This window comes from Stenella coeruleoalba, assembly GCF_951394435.1.
Source record: "Stenella coeruleoalba genome assembly, chromosome: 13".
Lineage (NCBI taxonomy): Eukaryota > Metazoa > Chordata > Mammalia > Artiodactyla > Delphinidae > Stenella > Stenella coeruleoalba.
In genome coordinates this window covers 31,696,399-31,716,632 of record NC_137159.1, presented here as the reverse complement: position 1 = coordinate 31,716,632, position 20,234 = coordinate 31,696,399, and the positions used below count along the sequence as shown (strand labels likewise).

General features: G+C 41.7%; 2 protein-coding genes across 7 annotated transcripts in view; both read right to left on the bottom strand.

Annotated features, from left to right (window-relative positions):
* Positions 1–5,250, bottom strand: part of NFU1 (NFU1 iron-sulfur cluster scaffold) — a 32,762-nt gene extending 27,512 nt beyond the window's left edge. Inside the window, exons 1-2 of one of the 4 annotated variants that reach the window (XM_079940370.1) lie at positions 5,006–5,250; positions 2,678–2,778 (exon numbers count right to left, since the gene is read on the bottom strand). In XM_079940370.1, the coding sequence (XP_079796496.1) occupies positions 2,678–2,778; positions 5,006–5,067 (163 nt within the window). In that variant the 5' untranslated portion in view covers positions 5,068–5,250. Of the gene's footprint in view, positions 1–785; positions 939–2,677; positions 2,779–5,005 lie in introns of those variants that run through there. The other 3 variants (XM_079940373.1, XM_079940372.1, XM_079940371.1) reach the window with 3 other exon arrangements.
* A 12,807-nt stretch (positions 5,251–18,057) lies between these two features.
* Positions 18,058–20,234, bottom strand: part of AAK1 (AP2 associated kinase 1) — a 166,609-nt gene continuing 164,432 nt past the window's right edge. For all 3 annotated transcript variants that reach the window (XM_079940688.1, XM_079940689.1, XM_079940690.1), the window contains one exon: positions 18,058–20,135. In XM_079940688.1, coding sequence (XP_079796814.1) covers positions 19,006–20,135 — 1,130 coding nt within the window. In that variant the 3' untranslated portion in view covers positions 18,058–19,005. The remainder of the gene's footprint in view (positions 20,136–20,234) is intronic.

The window sequence follows — 20,234 nt, the reverse complement described above, 5'->3', positions numbered from 1 at the left end:
CCGTGAGCCATGGCCGCTAAGCCTGCGCATCCGGAGCCTGTGCTCCGCAACGGGAGAGGCCACAACAGTGAGAGGCCCGCGTACCGCAAAAAAATAAATAAATAAAATTTTAAAAGAAAATTATCTTTAGAGATTCTTTTCTTCTCTGTTCCTTCTAGGGCCATGATCAGATTGAGAATAAAAGAATCTTTAATTTCCTACCTTGCTATTATGATAACAGCTCATAGGACAAAAAGATAATACTGAGGTTTTAACAGTTTACAACTATTAAACAGGCTCTGGTTACTTATTATGAAAATAAACCTTCTGACTTAAAAAAAACAAACAAATAGCACCACTCAATTCTCTTCTTAGAGCAGTATATGGAAATAAGTTAATTTATTGAGTAATTATCATGTGCTGGGCATGGTGCTAAGCACTTTATGTGAATTATATCATTTAATCCTTACATCCTGCCAAGGAGGCACTGTTTTTATCCTCATTTATAAATGAGGAAACTAAAGCTCAAAGTCACTCGGCTAGTTAAGTGACAGAGTCAGGATTCAAGCCTGGCCAATTTTCCAGCACTGACTTGTTTAACCACTGTGCATACTACCACTCCGTAAGTATTAGTGCCAAGCATAAAAGAAAAATATACTTAAGATCAGTCTTTCTATCCTATCATAATCCTCATATCACATATCTTAAGAAAGAGTAAAATATCAAAAAACAACAGTTTTATTTTAAATTAGAAAGAGATTAAATTTGGCAAAACATATGGTTGGTATAAAAATGCTTTTCTTAACTGTTAAAAGAGAAGAGTCTAATTTGACAGCTGAGATTGTTTTTGCACCTCGTCATGCAGTTCCAGCTAACTGATATTGAGTCATTTCCTTGGTAAAGTAGAAATTGAAACTAAACTCCCATACGTTTTGCTTAAGTCACTGTCCTGTAAAGATATTAGTTGGTGACTTGGTGACCAGGCAAATCCTAAAAAAGAAAAAAATGAAAAATGATAACCTCAGTGTTGAAGTACTTGATTTAAAATATTTATACTTCCAACCAATAAATTCCTCTGACAATCTGCACTACAAGGGAACAATTTTTCAGATGGAACATTATATAAAGTGCTGCCGTCACTTTCTGTAAATATACAGAAAACAAGGTTCTTTTAACCCTGGCTCTGACCAATCATCTCTGTGGCCTTTCTTAATAATTTACTGGTAACCAAAATCTCTGCACATATTAGACACTCCACCAATATTTGAAGAATTAAATCTGGCTTTATTCTACTCAGTCCATTTGTGTAAAACTATACATGCAGAAAGAAAAATTTTTAGAAACACTTGAAGAACTATAAATGTAAAAAATTATTTAAGTGAGTATAATCTACATATGTCTGAAATAGAAAATATGATAATATATGATATCACTACATAAATTTTAACAATGAACAAAGGTACTTCAAAAAAAGTAATCTGACTAGGTATTAACAAAATCATTCCAGTCATAGCCTAAACTGGGTTAAATTAGGTATTTCAAAAATGACTCTCAGATCCATCATCCAGAAAGATCCTCTGAAAGTGTCATAACGGTTACAACAGGAGAGAAAGGCTCTTGTAAAATAATCTTTCCTATTATGCTTGGTATAATAGGTAACAGATAAAAAGGTAGGCGTAAGCTCCCCCTCAAATATAAATTAATGGTGCTTGAAGTCAATATCAAAGACTAAAATCAGTAGGTTTCCAATTTGAAAAGCCTAGATGACCACATAATTCAGTTCTACAAAATTTAAAAGTCTAATTAAAGTAGATTAAGATGCTGAGTTGCTCAATATTTATGCCTAAATTCTTCTGTGACTCAAGGAGACAGGAACTGGCACTCCTGTTCTTGCCCCAGGATACAGAAGAGGTAAGGTCTCTACCCTGATCCAACTCATGGCATTAGCCAGAGTTAGCCACCTTCCAGAGTAGCATGGCCACAAGGAGGAGTTCAAGGTAGTGATGGAAATGGAGATGGGCCAAGAGCTGAATCCCAATTCTTACAGCTCCATAAGCACATATAGGTAGGCATTCACAGACAGACAGACACACATACACACACCCTCCCCGACAAGGTTCCCTAACCACGTGACAGTGGTCATATTGCAAAAATTTTCAAATCCTATCTTCATACTTAATTCCAATATTAAAGAAAATAAAAGCATGTAACATCAACAAGACTGTCAACAAAACCATATTGATTAATGTTGTCAAAAAAAGAAAAACTGCATTCAAAGTACTATGTCCTAAGGCCTGGGTGAAAGCTAGAAACGTACTGATTTTAGAGGTATTCTTATCAAAATAAGGAGGGCAATAGCTTAAAATACATATGATTCTTTGAAACACAAACCCATTTGTAACTTCTTTCTATATTTTTGTTTCAGAAATCATTTATTGAGCAACTCTTATGTTCCAGAAGATGTGTTACACAAGAAACTGAGATTTCATATAAGTACTGGACACTGTATTCAGGATTCTTGAAATTTAAGGTCAAATGATATGTGTAAGCAAATAATTATAGCAAAGTGTAATTTATGGCAGAAAAAAATGTTATATTCTTTTTATAGGCATCTGAATAGAAAATTTACAAATTCTCATTGTTCATGACCCACAAAATTTCATTCAGGCAGTTTGCTCTAAAAGAGATGAAATTTTACCTGTGTTACATAAGGTTGCAGGGAGTGGGAAAAGTGGTCTCTGGACAAACTGATGCAGAGGCTGTTTCTTAATGGTATATGGATTCATCATATGACAGAATCTACATTTAAAAACAAATAAAAATGACATTTTAAGAGATAATCTCTTAAGCTCAAGTTTCTACTTCTCATATATAAAAGAACCATAATGAAAATAATAACAAAGATGAATTTTCATTTTCCATCCACAACATTATTTCCACTCCCTCACACAAGCAACATCTACAAATAATTTAAAAACAAGAGCTCAAGGGGAGATTTACAGCCTTTATAACTGAGTGTATATAGAATATACAATACCCGGTGTAAAGAAACAGAAATGCATCTACATTAGCGATTTATAACCTGGAGTTCCAGACTCTTAGGTATGCATGAAGGAGGCAAAGAGCTACAAACTGTTTTTCCCATTTTAGATTTAAAAACAACTAAGTGATAGAGTCACATGGTTCAAAATTCAAAGGGAAGAAAAGTAAATACAGTGAAAAGTCTTCCTCCTTTTCTGTCTCTACCACCATGTTTCCATGGAAAGAGACAACCTATGCTATTTGTTTTGAAAGGCATTTCAATACCTCCAAAAGTCTAATCGAAAATATACTATTCTCCACCAAACTGCTAAAGAAGTCAACAGTCTATACGTGCTTTCTGACTGGAAACATATTGATGCTGCTTTGTAATAACTTTGGTTATTTTACTCTGAATATAATCAGAATGAAATAACCAAAGTTACAAAACTTCCGAAGTGTTGACTGGCTTTTTTTTTTTTTTTTCATGGATTTGGCTAATTAAAAACAAAGGGAGAAGGGAAAACCAAATACTACTAGAAAAGTAAACAAAAGGAGATGTTACTAGTGAAAAATTTTAGAAATCTGACGCAAGTTACATGAAAATGCAGTTTACTTTAAAATACTATTGCCATGCATTCCAATTTTCATTTCACAGGAGTCACTGAGGAATTTTAAGCATATTTATGATCACTTTTTGTTTTTTACGTTCCTCTGATTATTTTCAACCTGCAAACTCATAAAGAGGAGGGACTGTCTTCATTGCTGTCCCTAGCCACTAGCATGATGACCTACCTCAGTTCCTCATTTCTAAAATGAAGTTAATATTCACCGCTAACTCATAAAGACTGGGGCAAACACGGATCCAGATAGTCCTCGTAAAGTGCTTACAACAGTGCTAGGCCATGTAGCATGTGTTCAATAAATGTTAGCTACCGCTATTATTAGTATGCAATAGGTGTCCAACAATGATTCATTAAATGGAATTCAGGTTTGGGGTGAAAGCATTTTTATCTATAGCACACTGCCTATATCTTGGATACCTTGCAATATGGAAGTACACCGAGGACGGAACTACACCTGGAATACGGAAATTTCCTTTCAGCCCACAGAAAAGGCAGAATGGAGATGGGTTTTTGTATATTCTGACGGAGGTGGGTTTACAGTAATAAAATAGTAAAGGTGAGTTACATTATTCCAGGAAGACAGCTACTCAAAAATAAGAGAGGGAGACAGTAGGTGACTAACAAAAAATCCTTCTGCAAACCTAATTATTTTAGGAAACGCATTTCAACTTCAACAGCATCATTAGCACTAAAACCCCTAACAAACACTCAGGAGGTCAACCTTTGTTAGGCCCTCTTCTCCTTTTGTTCCATAAGAGAAACCAGGGTACAACAATCTACTGAACGTCCTCAGTGCCTTTCACCTAACCAGTGTTAACAGATGTCCCTGGGAAGCCAAACGCAAAGACAGGGCAAATGGAAAGAGGAAAGACGAGGGAACGGAGTGGGTTTGGTGGGTGGGGCGCGGAAATCTGGAGTTCCAGCACTTAGATGCTGTGTGACTTCAGATAGGTCACGTTCCCCTTCTAGGTAGGCCTCACTAAGAAAATGAGTGACATTCTGACGTTCTGATTTCGTGTTTAAAAGGCAGAGCGAATGCACGGGGTGGAGGGGCTGGAGGGGCCCCGATTTAAAAACAGCTCCTCTGTGGGGTCCCTACAGCCGGCCTCTGAGAGTCTCCCCACCACAGGGACTCAGGCACCGGGTCTCGGAGCCTGGGACAAGGCCGGCAGGGCCCGCCAGAACCGGGTCGCAGAGCTGCCTCACCGAGAGCTGCCCACCTCAGGGTTTAAACCCCCAACTTCGGCGATGGGGGTGGACCCAAAGGCAAGGTCAGGGGCACTTCTCCCCACCTCGTGTAAGAGAGGGCGGGCGCGGAGGCGACCGCTCTGCTGGCTAAGCCCAGCGGTACCGCTATATGCAGCCCCGGGCTCACCACTTACCGCCTCCGCAGCCCAGCGGCAGCCGCCGCAGCTCCCCGGCCCAGGAGGGCCGCCGCCGCCATCTTGGTCCGAGTGCGCAGGTGTGGGATAGGCCGCTCCACTCCCCCACAGCCTTCGCAGCGGCGCTCAAGCCCCGCGCAGGCGCAGGCCGGCCGGGATCTGGCAAGGCACCGTGGATAGCGCACCCTACCGGCCGCGCGCGGCTCTGCTGCGGATGAGCGGGGCGGGCTTGCGTCGGCTGTTGGAAATCATTACCTACCTACTTCCCGAGGCTGGGAAAGGGGGAAAAAAGAAATCCTTGCGAAGCTTGCGCAGGCGTGGTCAAGCAAGCACGAGGGACTCCGCACGCATGCGCGGAACAGTACATTGCTTTTCCCACTTAGATAGATGCTGCGTTTGCACAGCCTGATCCTGCGGAACATCCTAGACCCGCCTATTGCCTCTGGTAGGAACCCGCTTGCCATTCAGGCCCAGTTCAGTGACTGTCTCAAAAGATGCCCTGAAGCATACCCTGGGAAGGTTCTCGCCTTTCTCCAGCGAGCTGCCTGCTCTTCTCCCATGGGGCCCCTGTGGACCTGGGTTAGGCTGGGTTTGTGGACTCGGTCATGTTGGACCAACAAGCACAGAGAACTCACCTCGTGTGGAGCTGCCTTTTGCTGTATAAGCATGAGTATTGAGTGATTTCCAGAGCAAAGTACAAAAGTTCGTTAACTATTCTCCAGGATCTTACTGGGGTAAAAAGCTTTCTCTAGGACAGCTGTTCTCAAAATGTGGACTGAGGGCAGCAACCGCATGGGAACACGTGGGAAGTGCAAATTATCACACAGCACGTTAGACCTACTGAATCACAATCTCTGGAGCTGGGGTCCAGTAATCTGCTTGAACAAACCCTCCAGGTGATTCTGATGCAGGCTAACGTTTGAGAAGCACTGTTCTAGAAGATATGGGCAGAGGACTGGTTTCTGTAAGGGAAACAACACACCTGTTGTCGGACAAGTTGAGACCACATGGAAGGGGAGGCCTCTAAGGGGGTGGGCGGGGCTTCAGGCTGTGGCTGCTCTGGGGCTGGACACGTGAGCCTCCTCTGAGTGCATCTTACATTCTCAAGGCTGCGGCGTGTTGGCTTCTGTCTTTGCTGACCCATTCTAGACCTCAGTGTCATCCACGGCTTTCCCCTTTACTCTCTTCTAGACCTTGAATCAAGTGTGCAATGTGGCTCTTCCACCCAAGAACATACCCCAGTTAGGAACCATCTTGCTGTCTTCAACTTCTCCCTCTCTTATCTGTTCCTTCCCATAAGAAAAATCCTGCCTTGCCCCAAACCACCTTAAAACCACCACTTTTTCTTCCCCCAGCAAAGTCGAATGGCATAAAAGAGTTGTCTACACTTTTAGCCTCTAGTTTTTCACCTCCCACTCTTCAAACCACTGAAAGCAGCCTTCTGTGTCCCACTGGTGTGGGGAGGGGAGCTGATCTAGTCAAGACCACCCACATCATCCATGTTGCTGAACCTGAAGGATCCTTCTTGGGTTTTACCTTTCTTGACCTCTGGAACGTGGAATGCTAAGGGTCTCTCCCTCCCTTTCGTAATCTGATTCCTTGGCTTCCCTGGCACCACAACTGCCAATTTTTCCTATTATTTTTCTGGTTACTCCTTCTCCTTTCTCCTTTGCAGAATTTCATCTGCCCGCCGCTTAAGTGTTGGTGCTTTGGGGGACCTCATTCCAGGTAGTACTCTTACGATTTGTGTGTGTGTGTGTGTGTGATTAATTGACAAACTTCAATTAATTGACAAACTTCAGGGAGTTATGCCAATTAGCATTTCAGTCAGCCACCAAAATATGTTTCTCTCCCTTGCAAAAACTGGATTAAAAAAATTTGGGAGGGGGTCTTCCCTGGTGGTGCAGTGGTTAAGAATCCGCCTGCCAAGGCAGGGGACACGGGTTCGAGCCCTGGTCCAGGAAGATCCACATGCTGCGGAGCAACTAAGCCCGTGCGCCACAAGTAGTGAAGCCTGTGCGCTATAATTACTGAAGCCTGCACTCCTAGAGCCCGTGCTCCGCAACAAGAGAAACCACCGCAATGAGAAGACTGCGCACCACAACGAAGAGTAGGCCCCGCTCGCCGCAACTAGAGAAAGCCTGCGCACAGCAACGAAGACCCAACGCGGCGAAAATAAATAAATAAAATAATTCTTTTTTTGCCAATTATTGGTCATTTACATTAAGTGGAAAACAAAACTGGTTAGAAACAGCACCTACAGTATGATCGCATTTTCGTAAAATAGTTTGTGTCTCTGAGTATGTGCTTGTATGTGTGAGCATAAAGTGTCTGGAAGGCTGACTGCCAGCCTCTTTCTCTTTCCCCTCCTCTGGCTGTTTTCAGTTCCTTAAATATGCTGAATTATTTCCCACCTAAGGGCCTTTGTATAAATTGTTCCCCCTTCAGGGAACAGTGCAGAAAGCCACAGGCAACCCCAGGCAAGGAAAAGGACCACTGCTTCATGATCCCAAGCCCCTTCCTTGCAGGAGGCAGGTGTAGAAAGAGGAGAAGAATGGTCTTTGAGCCTAACCAAGGGAAAGGAAGACAGCTCTAAGGCAGGTACAAGATGGAAGTTTGAAAGACTTGGCTAGATTTTTTAATACTTGACAGTAAGATAGAAAATAAGATAGTTTTTAAAGATGAAAGTAACCAGAAAGCAATGGGATTTGCTGAATTTCAATCAAGGAGTGAGGCAGGAAGAACAAAAAGATGACATTTAAGCCCTTTTTCTGATTGTATCTTACTGAACTCATTCTGTTCAAAATACTGGTTGTATATATATTTTTTTAACCATTCCCTTTACTAGCTACTCCAAAGATATCCAGTTCCTCCTCATTCTTAGCAGATTTGACTTCACAGAGAAAAAGATAGAGGCCTTGGTGGTAGCAGTGGTGGCAACTGACTCTCTAAACTATTAAAGCCTTGCACAAGCTCACATACTTATCTCTTTCTGCTGAAGGCATCCAGAATATTCCACTTCAGGAGCTTTGTTTGGAACTACCCTTATCTACCTAAAAGTAGAGCCTCCCAAAAGATTTCAAGTGTTATAAATCCTCTCCCCAGGAGTCTAGCAGCCAGGAAAGATGGACTCTTATCACTGAAGAGGAGAATTGGCTCAGGGATAAGAAATCACCTAAGCAGACATTCTCACAAAGCTATCACATCTCTATTCTCATAAGAAACCATTTATCTTTTCCTAAAAATCATTTGTTTTCTCATAGGTGTCCTTCTCCCCTTCTCCTTCCCCTTCTCCTTCCCTCTGATGGAAGAAATGTTCACATACTGAGGTATGGGGAAGTTATTCTCTGGCTTATACATGATTTGGCTTGAACTTTATGCTAACTAAAATAGTCTGTCTTATCACCTGTCAACCATATATTGTACACGTACTTTAACCATTGAAAGAATGTTGCCCACCATCCAGTTATATAAAGGGTTAAGTCACAGTCCGTTGCTGTGGCTCACAGTGGGAGCCCTGAAGGGAATTCAGGGGGAAAAAACCAGCCCAGGATAAGGCATTCTGCGTTTTGAATAAACTGGCCCCTAGATAGTTACGATGCAGACCTCAGGAAGAATTTCAATGACCCTAGATTCTTGCATCTTCCCATACATAGAAGGTCACTAAAATCATTAACTTGAGATCGCTGTTCTTTGTGATTAGCAGTCATCTTTTATCAGGATCTATGCTTGACCGGCCAAAAACATCAGGTATCTCTGGGCTCCTCCCCTACCTCTTCAGAACAGTCTTCTCAGAGCTACTGAGAGGCAGTTTCTCAAGCTATAGTCCTGAGTTTGGCTTGAATAAAACTCTCTTCTATTCTTATTTAGATTGTTTATTGATTATTTTGTTTGTTTGTTTGTTTTTGTTTTTCAGTACTCGGGCCTCTCACGCCGCGGAGCACAGGCTCCGGACGTGCAGGCTCAGCGGCCATGGCTCACAGGCTCATACGCTCCGCGGCATGTGGGATTCTCCCAGACCGGGGCATGAACCCGTGTCCCCTGCATCGGCAGGCGAACTCTCAACTACTGCGCCACCAGGGAAGCCCTGCTTATTGATTACTTGCAGCAGCACCTTATTAAGATGATATTGGGTTGGACAAAAAATTCGTTCGGGTTTTTCATGAAGCCCGGGTTACGGAAAAACCCGAACGAACTTTTTGGCCAACCCAATATATATAAGACCCAAATTCTAACTGCCACCATGAGTTATATTTTTCTGTGAATGCCCATGTAAGTATGTGAATAAAAATCTCTTTCCTTTGTAATAAGCTAAAGGGGAAAAGAATTTGAAAAAGAAGAGATATAGGTATATGTATAACTGAATCACTTTGCTATACACCTGAAACTTACACAACGTTGTTAATCAACTATGTTCCAATAAAAAAAAAAAAACCACCTCTTTTCTCTTGCTAATCTATCATTTGGAAGTTTAATTTGCCAGCCCTCAAGAGTTGAACCTAAGAGTGTAGAGAGAAAGTTTTCCTCTCCAACACTGCACTAATCCTACCTCCTTCTTCCCATAGCAGAAGAGGCATCTTTCTTACCCAAAGCCAGTACCTCCACCTGTGTTCTCAGTCCATCTGCTTCCTTACTCCCCCTCCCAGTCCTTAGGGACTTCACCCAATTTATTATTTTTTTAAGTAAAATTTTTGTTCAGAATATATTAGATTTACACAAAATTTGCAAAGATAGTACAGATTGTTTCTGTTTATCCCTTACCCAGTTTTCCCTGTTGATAGCATCTTACATTACCATTATACATTTGCCACAGCTAAGGAACCAGCATTAACCAAACTCCACAGTTTCGCGTTATTCTCTTGGTTAGACTGGGGTTATGGGTTAGGGGGAGGAAGACCATAGAAGGAAGTGCCCTTCTCATCACATCATAGGGTTCGTGTTATCAACATGACCTATCACTGTTGCTATTAACCTTGATCATCTGGCTGAGGCAGTGTTTGTCAGGTTTTTCCACTGTGAAGTTACTCCCTTCTCCTTCCCCTTCCATACACTACGTTTTTTTTTTTTTTTTTTTTTTTTTTTTTTTGCAGTACGCGGGCCTCTCACTGCCGTGGCCTCTTCCATTGCGGAGCACAGGCTCCGGACGCGCAGGCTCAGCGGCCACGGCTCACGGGCCCAGCCACTCCGTGGCACATGGGATCCTCCCGGACCGGGGCACGAACCCGCGTCCCCTGCATTGGCAGGCGGACTCTCAACCACTGTGCCACCAGGGAAGCCCCGTACGCTACTCTTTGAACGCACAACCCACACTTAAGTTTTGTGGAATTAAGCTCCACTTTGGGGAGATGGGGGAGCTAAATAAATTAACTGAAATTCTTCTGTATATGTCTTTTCTTCATTTATTTATTCAGTCATTTTTTATATCAGCATGGGCTCATGGATATTTACTTTATACTTTGTTGTAACCTAATACTATGTTATTTATTTCATTGCTTAAGTTGTTTCAGCTTTGAGCATTGGAAGTTCATTCAGGTTGGGTCTGTGCCCCTGTGATTTTATTTATTATTATTTTTAGCACTCCTTGACTTTCCAGCACTACAGATGCTCCTGCTTCATTTTGTATATTTCCTGCTCCAGCCCTAGAATCTGCAATTTCTCCATGGAGCCCTGCTTCCATGGAGAAATTCCATTAGAGAATGGTTTTTAGAAACGAAGATCTGGGTGCTGGGTGTGCTTACTGTCCATTTACTTTTCATTTTGTTATTCCTTCATCTTCATCTGCTCCCTCTCTACAGATTGTTTCTCCTTAGCTGCTGGCATACAGACATATTCAAGTGTTTCCCTCATTAATCCTTCTTTATCCATGTTCCCCACTGGCAAGCTCCCTAGATCTCTCTTCATTTCTGTTCGAGCTCTTAGCATGGTCACATTTTATATGAATTTGAAAGTGCTGTATGAAAGATTAGTAAAGTCTCAACTTGTGTGCAAAATATAAAATAAATACAAATATAAAAAACTGTCAGGTAAAGCACAATTTCAGGTGGGCTGAGGGAATTGTGATATTACCACATGTTGGTGCCACTAAAGCTGGTGAATCAAACAGAAATAGCTAACATTGATTGAGCACTTAAAGTGGGTCATTTTCTAAGCACACCTCATAGCAATCTATATCATGGGCATTTAATGTTATCCCCATTTTACAGATGAAGAAACTGAGTCCCTTAGAAGTTCAGTAATGTTTCAAGATTACACAGCTAGGAAATAATGGACAAGGGATCAATTTCCTATGCAATGTATTTCCATTTTATTGTAATTATATTCATTGGAATCCAGCCTTTTCTATATACATTTTACAATGGAGATTTATTCGTCAATTTTTAGTTCATTTCAAATTTTACCAACGGTTTCTACTACTGAGTTCTCTTGTGGCCACTATACCTACTAAATTCAAATTTCCTGAATCAAAATTTTGATTTAAAATGTCAAGATTTCAGTCTTCCATCAATTTTTGATGTGCAGTTTTAGCTGTTTTGAATTTTACTTGAATATGTCTACCAGTAGTATTCATTATAAACTGAAAAAAGGCTGACAGTTTATATTTAATTTTTGATTAAGAGAAAATTGTGATCCATTCCTCTCAGATAACGTAAGGTTTCTCTAAAGAGTGAAAAATAAAATATGTCCTTGCGGTCAAAAGGTCCTGCTCAAAAACAGGATGACGCATGGGAGATCTGGTAGAACTACTAATTTCACAATATCTGACTTTAAGAATTCCACATGTAGCAATGGCGTTGGTCCCAAATCTCAGCACTGGAATATTGGGCTGCCTTCTGAAGGGAATACTTGGAGTCCTTTGGGCCTCTGGGCTAAGCTTACATAAAAGCAGGTTGAAGAAGTACTTGGTCTCCTTCCTTGTAGGCTGACATACTTCAATATGAGGAAAGATAAACTCAAGGAAAAAACACATGATGTAAGGGGAAAGATCTTTATCTTCAAATACAGAGAAACAGGTCTAAACCATTTATTCTTGGCTTTTCCGGGCCTCGCTCTGGTTCCTTCCACTTGGTTCTAACCTAGGGGACAATCCAAGGGCACCTCCTCCCTGGCTGGTCTCTTACCAACCAGTCTCAGGGCTGGCAAAAGTGAGTCATCAAAGGCTGTATGCAGAGAGGCCACCCCAGGGGAGCTGGAGCTTCTAATTCTGGCTCTCCCTACAATTAAGGCAGAGATAAGTCACCACAGGTAAGCTCTGTCCACCTCTGCAGAAGGCTTCTCCTGCATCTCAGTGGGAGTGATGCATCTGAAAGGGTTTCCCCCAGAACAGTCTGAGTCACGATAAGGAAGACTACTTTTGGCTAATGAGAACTTGAAATAGAAAAAACATAAGAACTTCACATTGTAGAACTAGGTAGGGCACATATTTAAAGATAGATGAATCAGATCTTAAATAAATCTTCAGAAAAAGTAGGCAACTCTGGCTTTATTCATGCATCTTATACTAGAGCTCTTTGGATCCCTGGATCTTCTTTGAACACCATGTCTGTGAACTCAGCCCATTACCAATTCTTCCTGAATCATGGATGTCAAGCTCATTAAAGCTTTGTTATTTTCTCAGATTTGGAAAGGACATAGGCAGGCAGGTTTTCCCCACAGTATGGATTTAAAAATTTTTAGGTATAATCCACTTCCACTAAAGATTTCTCTCTTTAGTTTCTTATGGTCTCTCTTTAGGGATTTTTTTTTTTTTGGAAGACTGCATATTAATGCAGGTCACATTCAGATAACACATTTTAGAAGTTCACAGGAAACTTTACATTGCAGGGAGCTCTGGGATTTTCCCAGCTCAGTCCTTATGGCTCCATTATCCTGTATTATTTCATTTATGCCTCCACAAACATCTAGATGAAAAGCAGGTCTCAGGAAATAACAATGCCAGCATTGGAAACCAACCAACCAATCAACCAACCGACCAAGAGTTGCTCTTTGAAACTTAAAAATGTAGAGCTAGGCTTGGTACTAAGTGAAAGGTGCTTATGGAGTCCTTCAATCCTAGGAAGATCTGACTTAAGAAATAATACAAAGTGTAAATCATTTATTTTAATTAGGTCCATTTTAATAAAGTGTACAGGAGTTTACAACTCAAACAAGTATTCATAAAAACTATCAGATACATAAGATAGCTCACACAAAGGGTGCAGTAACATAAACCCAAGAGTCTGCAAAAAAGAGGTATTGCAAGAACTGTTAAGATTAACTCTATAAATGTTTTTTCCCTTTCTCATGTTCACAGACCTTGAGATTGTATGCACATATTGTTTCCTGAGGTCTCATGACCTCAACACTCCTTACAGCTGGGTCGACCTCCTCATTCAGTCAACTCAAAATATAGTCAGTAGGAGTTCGTTCACCTCTTCTGCATGGAACGAGCATGGTCCTTGGCCTTTATTGCATTCCTATCCCCTAACAAATGGCGTTAAATATTCCCTCTTTCAAAGTAACATATTGCAGGCCTTGTAGTATTCTGCTCACTACTGCCCTCCCAATACCACACATGAGAGTTTAGGTCAAACCCTACTGAGTTTTATCCTTGTGGATGAGAAGAGCATGCTTACTGTGGAAATGAGTCTAAGGCAATGGCTGCTTTCTCTCACCGTTGTCCAGTACAACTCCAGTTCTAACTCGGTAGGCTAACGGAACTGAATTTACTCATTTCAAATACCTACTGTCACCTCTTGGTATTCTTTGGATGCCTTCATTAGGAGGTCTTCAACACCATGGCAGAAAGCATGAGGAGACACACACACACTCCAATCACACTCCTCAAACAGGAGTCTTTGGTGGACTCAGATACAACTGACTTGCCTTTTCAGAGTGGGAAGGTGATATTGTCTTCTCTCACTCCCAAAATCTCACTTTAACTGACATTGGTAAAAAAACCACTTCTGTAATTCTTTACCAAAAGGAATCATATAGATCCTTCTAACACGTATATATGGTTCTATTAAATGCAATGTAGATGACATTGACTTAATTTCAAGAAAAAAACATTGTTATTATAAACTCAAAACACTTTCACTCATACTGAGATTGCAGAGAAGTAACTCAGACTAAATTTCTTATGGAATTACAAGTTACAGGAATACTGGACTAAGCCACCAGTGTGCTGGTTAACATTTAGCCTCTTTTTTTGGCTTGTGGGATCTTAGTTCCCTGACCAGGGATCGAACCTGGGCCCACGGGAGTGAAAGCACAGAGTCTTAACCACTGGACCACCAGGGAATTTCCCCATTTAGCCATTTTTACAAGCTACTCTAGAGTCCCTTCAAACATAAACTTGCCCCTGCATTCTAGGGCACTCTGGGCCTGTGTTAGATCAAGGTAGAGAGCATGAGGTTTTTGGGCTGTGTCTCCAGAGTAAGGCTGGGCTTCTGCCAACCTTCCTTCATCCTTTCTTCTAGTCCATAAGAAAAGGGGAAGGTGAGCCATTTCACTCTTATTTGGAATTATTCCAGTGTGGTGAGATTATCACAGGCTAGGCTAAAATTTAAGAAAAAACTGTTTACAGTAACAAGGGAGGCAAATAAAAATTAGCATGATCATTCATTCAGTCATACCTCTCACTCCCCACTTATTGGTACGATTATAATAGGGGAATGTCAAGTGAGGAAATGAACAAGGAACGTGAGCCAGGAAGACTTGCAGGGGTAGAGAAAAAGCAGGAAAGACCTGTGTCTGGCAGTTTAAAGATGGGATCTGGGCATCACATGTGGGAGGCCTGTTTCCTAATAAAGGTCAAGGTACAAATGAGGCTGGTAGGACCAGGAAGTCAGAGAGCAAGATGGTGTCCTGGCAATCAAGACATTGCCAGTGTGGATTCCCACATCGAAGCTGAGCAGCTAGTTGTTTTCACAGCCTAGCAAATTTATCTTGTAGCAAAAGAACACAAAAACAATTCCCAGCCAGATACTACTTTTTATTTTCAAGCGTTTTGAAATCCTTCCTTAAGTGAACTTCACAAGTTTGCAAGTGTTCTGGTGGTTAAAACAAACAAAACCAACCAACAAACAAGTAGTCGACAGTCACTGGAAAAAGCAAGAATTTAAATTTACATGATTACATTTAAAATCTTCATGTTTACTCCAGAAAGCAGGATTGGAGGATTAGAACTCAGGGATGGCTGTGGGCATTTACAAGGAGCTCTTGCCTCCTTACAAGCTGTGGTCTCTTCAGAGGCTCTCCTATGTACCTTTCATCAGAATAATCTGGGTTCCAAATTTCTCATAGAAAACTGCATCTGTGTGACCAGCAGCAATTCCGAACTTGACTGGCCTGTGTTCTCCAATTTTAATTCCAAACACACAGCAGAGAATAACATCTTTCTTTATTAAAGGGACCCAAGGGACTCCATTTTAGGTAGTATCCTTCCTGCTAAAGAGTGAGTTGGATCTCACCTTTCTCTAGTTTCCTATAATAAAATTTCCTATTTGATAGGATGCATACATACTATATAACCTATGTTTTGACAACTTCCTTAGGGAAGCAAATACAGCATGATCGAATTTCTATTGTCAGAATCACTCTGGTGATTACACCTATTTTAAAGAAAACTGAAATCCGCTACTTTTTGAGTCAGCGAAACGTCCACCAAATAGTTGAAAACATTGATGTACGTGTATTCTAAAACTTACTAAATAATGGGTCAATAAGATACTGGTATTTTTCTTGACAGTTCACAAAGGTTGCCAGGTTAAACTCAGACCTAACATGGGCGAGTGAAGACATATATACCAGTCCACACATATGAAATTTTCAACTCAACAATGAGTGGGCCCAAAACGAAATGGAGTTTGTGACCTAGATTTCTTTGGGTCCCGCCCTGCATCTGCTTCAAGCGTCAGATTTTGTTCATTCCATTTTCCAATCTAACCAGGATTTGGAGCTAAAGGGTTATCTGTGTGTGAACCCAAGAAACAGACATGCTAAATATTTTTCACCACACATAAGATAACTTCATGAATTCAATAGTGCCTGTTAGTCCATTAATGTGGATCCTTTAAGAGTTCATTAGTGCATGCCGCGGGTCAATGCTTTATGTCTAAATGTACCCTGGCTCATTGTGCTCCACTGAAATGAAAGGTCACAGGTTCCTGCATTCCATATACGTGTAAAGCAAGTAACACGTAAAACAAACTAAAACAAGTAATGCAGTATTTTGTTGACTATATGTTTTCTTTTTCTCCTTAGTGTTAACCTAATGCAGTAGTTGTTGGAAACATGCATTCGCTACTAATTCAAAGCGCCCTGAGCACTCCTGATTCCCTTAAAACGAAAATTTTCCAGATTTCCAGATTCAGGATGGACTCTGGCAAGAACATTTTATCTTTATTATTTTTTTATTTTTTGGCCACGCCGTGCAGCATGCGGGATCTTAGTTCCCTGACCAGGGATTGAACCCATGCCCCCTGCACTGGGAGTGTGGAGTCCTAACCGCTGGACCGCCAGGGAAGTCCCAAGAACATTGTGTCTTTAAATGACACATTTACTCTATATGATCCAAAGAAGATCAGCGCAGAGTTCACTAGTTATTAACTAATAATTAATGTAATCCGATAGTCCTAAAATTTTCATGCATCATTCAGTAAGAACACCACAAAAGTAATCTGCATGTGTTTATATTCATTTCTTGTTCAAAAAAGGTATTTAGAGTCTCCAGCCATCATAGGTCTCCAGTGAGAATAAAAAAGGATTACAAGCACAGCTTGACAAATGATTCAATTATGTAATAAAATTACCAAGATTTTATTGATTTTCACCTTGAGAACTAAAATATCAGAAGGGGAGTGATCAAATAACCAAAGGAAAGTCATTTTGCAGGACTGTTACAGAGGTAATCCTGAACACCTCTGGTGAATTAGAATGACCTTCTGCTTTAAGAGTTTCTGGGTGAGAACTCTCCTTGAATATTCCCATCCTTTTCACTCCTGCACGTGAAGGCTTTAATTGATAAAGGCAAGGGAAGAGCTTGGGGTGCTAAGTTCCACACCTGTTAGCCAAAACTATTCAAATGGAAAGATGATTCTACATCCACTGTTACACAGAAAATTCAGAAATGATCATTGGGAGAAAAGCCCAACGAACATTTAACATCCATAAAAGTGAAGGACCAGCACTGCTGAAACCTCAGTTGGAAAATCATTGCTAGGAGCCCTGATCCAGTACCTATTATTTAAATTTATCTTTTAACCTGGACAGCTGAAATAGGTGGAGACTAAACTAGAAAATGTCTTGAAAAGTGTCTGTTCATATTTTACTGCCAAGATCCCTGAACTTCAAATTTAAAAGTGTGACACTTAACTGCAGTTGAGTTTGGCATTCAGGCTTGATTCTTGGACAAATTTCCCATAATCCTTAATTCATTAATCTGGGTTGGTAAGCAACTCTCCCAACATCTCCAGCTAATGGAGAAATCACTAACATTTACTACAAGTCACAGGAAGCTTTCAAGTTGAAATAGGAAATTGAACATCTTCAGCAGAAATCTTCCCACTGAGACATAAGTTTCATTTCAAGGCACTAATAATAAAGGGTATGAAAACAGCCAAGAATAAGTCAGATCTTTCCAGAAATACAAGACATTTCAAAAACACAAGTGAGGCACCTATCTGACCTACTTTAGCATCCAAGGGGACAGAGAATTGAAAGGTTTTCATGGCTGGCTGGTTCAGCTCTTTTCCTTTCTCCCAAACTTATTTACATGTCTCAGATTTCTATTTCCTCAAGAAGCAGTAGACAAAGGTGACAAGGGTGTGGAAAAACAAACAAGCAAATCTAGTTTGTAGCCTAGTCTCATGATTAATTAATTTCCTATTGACAGCATGGAGTGCTCAGACCTAAGGTTTTTAAGTACTTTTTAAAATTACTTAGACCACAAACCCAGTGTTTGGAACTGTAACATTGTGCTCTTTTCTATTGTTCTGAGGGGGAACTGTATAAGGATAATTAATTTTTCAAGCCTGTGTAAATGGAATTTGTTCATAGCAAATTCCAGAGGGAAAAAAAAAATCTACTTAGAAACTTCAGTTCCAACAGGATTTTCCTATACATTCCAATGAATTCAATTTTGCCATGAGAAAAGAACTCAATAAAAACAGGGTTCAAGTCAGTTAGGTCAGGAGACCAATGTCAGCAAATGAGTGATTGTGGAGGTACGCGAGGTGGGACAGGGTTTAGCTAAAGGAAGAATGTTTCCTGTGCACACAGACATGCACACACACAGCTGTGCGCTCACACGAATTTTTAAAGTGTGCACATGGGGAAGGCTCAACACTATTAGACACGAGCATAGATATCTGTTTGCATATCTACAAAGGAAAGGATCTGACACACGTCACACACCCACAGACACTCATGCACGAGGACCAGTGTGGCTTGCACAGACTCAGATCCAGAGAATCCTTCTAGAGCTGCCGGCTTCACAGGAATGATGCGTATCTGCGGGATTACACTTCCTTTTGATGTGTAGAATTTTTATCTGGTTTTCTTTCCTGAAATATACCCTTTTCAAGAGTATGAAACCAAGTCCGGGAGGAACTCATCTTGATTCCTTGATAGACATGACTCAGAACAGGAACTACAGGAGTCAAACTAGCAATAACATGGCCCCTTTGGGAAGTTATTTCTGGATTTACTGGGAAGTAGTTCTAGACTTAAACAGTTTCTAGGCAAACAACAAAAAGCAGAGCTCTGGGTGGAGATGGAGATGGAAATGCCTGGAAGTCCAGAAATCAATATAAACAAAAGAATTGAGCATAACTTAAAGGAGTTTCAACTAAGTTATCACCTCGACTGAGTTTGCTGACTGAAGAATTCCTGCTGACTCATGGAACTGAAAGATAATAATTGATATGTCAATATTTCTTCTTAGGAAGGCTCAGCTGGGAGTGATGTGGTGGGTGTTAAGGGTGGGGTAGAGACAGAGGCCTAAGGCTCAGGTATGGCTCCTAAGGTTTCTGCTTGCCTGATTTCGAAGGAAAGGGCGCTAAAGCAAAAGGATCAGCAGCTGGCAGCTCCGTAGTCCTGGAGGAAAGGGATGTGATGGAAACAGAGCCAGCTATCGACTGCTTATTGGTTTGCGAAACAATTTTGTAGGCAGCGATGGGCTGGGCTTCTGGACTTGGCTCATCTTCTGGGCTATAGTGACGGGAATATTTGGATAAAGACTGGGGGCGGAATGGTTTGCCAGCCACGGGGCCTGAGACAGATTCTTTCTGGGGCTGAGGTCCTTTGTTTCTGTCATTAGGATGGGCGCCAGATTCCAGAGAGGTGCCCCTGGGAGAGACGCTGTCAAGATGGTCTGCTGCTTGTACAGAATGGGAGGGGTGGTTAGACGGTTGGGCAAAACCAGCCATGGAATACTGAGCTCGGACAGAGGGATGCACGGCTCGATCAAGGCCCGGGAGCAGAGGGATGTCATTGGTCTGACGGAGGAGACCGGGCTGCGCAGGAGACTCTGGGGAGGCGCTCTGGGCAATGGTTAACTCCTCCATGCTTTTCTTCTTAGTGAAAGGAGCTCTCAAGAACACGTCCGCCTCCTCTGGCTGGGAAGGAGCCACGCCGCCCTTGCAGACAAATGGGGCTTTGGTGAAAATGTCCACGTCATCCGCGGGAACCCTCGAGCTCCTGAAGGGAGCAGTGGCGAAAACATCTGGCTCACCGAGTCCATCAGCGGTTGGCTGCGTGAGGGCTCCGAACTGGTTCTTTCTTCCACCTTGCGCTGCCTTGGCTTGCTCAGGAGAGACTTCTGGCTGAGTGAAGGGAGTGGCTCCTCCCAGCTTCCCCTGCGGAGGCCTGCAGCTCTCATCCTCTTCTGACGACTCCAAGAGGAGAGGTCGAGACCCACTGCAGTCCAGCATGTCCCCCTCGAGGTCGGTCCCTTCCTCTTCACTGCTGTGGAACGAGCTGTTGCTGGAAGGGCCATCTCGGGCCAAGTAGTCATATTCTAAATTGTTCTGAGTTTTCATTCCAGGTACTCTGGAGGGGTCTGGATACAGGGGAAGGTCTTTAAAACCCGTTGATTCTTTAAAGTGCTCTACAGTTATTACAGGATAGGGATTGGGCTCTCTCTGGATACCTAGAAAAGCACAAAACGCAGAATTAATGCACAGGTCCATTCAACTCTCCTTGGAACATTTAATGGTCAACCCGTGGCAGAAACATTGTGGAACCAAAT